Here is a 1,799-nt window from a genome sequence, read left to right as displayed (position 1 = left end):
CAAATCCACTTTGCACAGTTATAAAAAACAAACAAACAAACAAACAAACAACCCCAAACATACAAAAATAGCCCCCCAAAAGCAGCTTTCCTCCTCTACAGCACAGCTGTGAGTAGCTGGAGAATTCAAGCCAGCCTTTGTAAGGGGATTTTGGTGAAATGAGAAGGAAGCAGCAGCTGGATCATCCCCAAAGCCATTCCCGTTATTCCCAAAGTGTCTTAAAGAGGCTCCCACTCCCTCTATCCCTGGGAATAAAGGTGGGTCAGTCTGAATCCGCCTCATCCTCGGAGCCATCCCCCCCAAAGCCCGTTTCATAGCACTGGGACAGAGTCTTGAGCTCCTCCAGGGCCTGCTGGAAGTCGTCCTGTTCCACCCCGGCCGTGAAGAAGCTGCTCCAGCGCCGCACGTTCCGCGCCCGCAGGTCCCGCCAGAGGCCCGAGAGCAGCTGGTGCAGGACAGGGGAGGCCTGCAGGGCTGCCAGCACGGGGATGCTCTGCACACCTGGGGGGTCACACCAACAGCTGGGGTTAAACAGCCCCCAAAATCCGGGGCCTGGCCCCGTTCCCCTTCACCTCGGCACAAAGAGCCGCTCGACACTCGGAACTCGTGCCCTGCAAACCCTCCAGGGTGGGGTTGGTTTGGTGGTGTTTTAGTGGGTTTTTTTTACCTCTGCTGGGCCCTGCCGAGGAGTGACCCAGAGCTTTGTCCTGGAGGAAGCCTTGTCTGGTCAGGAGAGGGGAGAAGAACTGGGGGAAGGGAGGTCGGGTGTCGCAGGGCTGCTGGAGCACGTGGGCTGTGCTGGGGGGGAACAGGGGAATAAAGTTACCCCAAAACGCCCTCAAAACTGTTCCCTGGTCTAAACCAACCCCTCCCTGCCTGTACCCACCTGAAGGAGCCTGGGAAGTGGGTGTGGAGGTAGAGCTGGAGCATCTCCTCGGGGCTCTCACAGCCCTGCAGGGGCGCCCGGGGCTGCTGTCCCAGGGAGCTGCTGCAAAGGAAACCAAATCAGGGCTTTCCAGGCTGAAAACACCACTGGCTCAGCTGCTTTTTAGCTGGTTTTGCTCTAAAATTGAACTGGCTCAGTCACTAGACTGCTCCTCCATCCGAAGGGAGGGGTTTGGGATGACTCCCGGGAGGAATCACCGCTGGCAGAGCCGCAGTTCCAGGGGCAGAGGTGCAGTTCAGAGGCTGATTTACCTGCTGGGCCTTTCTTTGCAAACTCCTCGGAGCACAACAGACTGAGCAAAACAGCAGCTGACCTTTTGCTCCCTCCAGGAGGGCAGGAGGAGCTTCCAGGGCACGTCCTGCTGGTGGGCACTTAAAATCTCTGGGAGCGAGGAGCCGGGAAAGGCAGGGAAGGGGAGAGACGCCCACGCAGCCACAACCTGGATCAGGGTGGGGAAAACAGCCTGGAACACACTCCTGGAAGTGCAGAACAGCATCCCCTGCCCGCAGCAGGGCTGGAGGGATCAGGGGTGGCTGGTTTTGGTGTCCTCACCTTCCTCCCAGAGAAGGTGAGGGAGTCAGCAAAGTGCACCATGGAGCCCTGGGACGACCAGAGCCGGTAGGGAACCGTGAGGGTGTCAAGTGCTGCTGCCAAAATTGCACTGCTGTGGTAGTTCAGGGATGGCTGCGAGGAGAAAAAGGGGGACAGTCACAGGGCAAGTCCCAGTCACCAGTTCCTTACCCCAGTTTTGTGTATTTAACTTAATTGTGCCCTTGAAAAAGGTGTTTAATGGTTATTTCGGGGTCGGGATAAGGAGTCAGTGTGTAACAGTTATTCCAGGTTTGGGATAAGG

The 1,799-nt window shown here is 57.1% G+C and overlaps 1 protein-coding gene across 1 annotated transcript; it reads right to left on the bottom strand.

The window, feature by feature from the left end:
• Nucleotides 1-6: 6 nt before the first annotated feature.
• LOC113962383 (protein misato homolog 1-like) lies at nucleotides 7-1,630 on the bottom strand (the record flags this gene model as incomplete). The annotated part of the gene is made up of 5 exons (XM_027673142.1): nucleotides 7-501; nucleotides 668-798; nucleotides 887-988; nucleotides 1,198-1,385; nucleotides 1,499-1,630. Coding segments are annotated over 5 exons (792 nt in total), but the record flags the coding sequence as incomplete, so codon positions are not given.
• Nucleotides 1,631-1,799: the final 169 nt, after the last annotated feature.

Source organism: Neopelma chrysocephalum, unplaced genomic scaffold, assembly GCF_003984885.1.
Source record: "Neopelma chrysocephalum unplaced genomic scaffold, ASM398488v2 Primary Assembly neopelma1_157190, whole genome shotgun sequence".
In the NCBI taxonomy this organism is placed as follows: domain Eukaryota; kingdom Metazoa; phylum Chordata; class Aves; order Passeriformes; family Pipridae; genus Neopelma; species Neopelma chrysocephalum.
The sequence above is the reverse complement of the archived record's forward strand: the minus strand, read 5'-3'. Positions and strand labels throughout refer to the sequence as shown.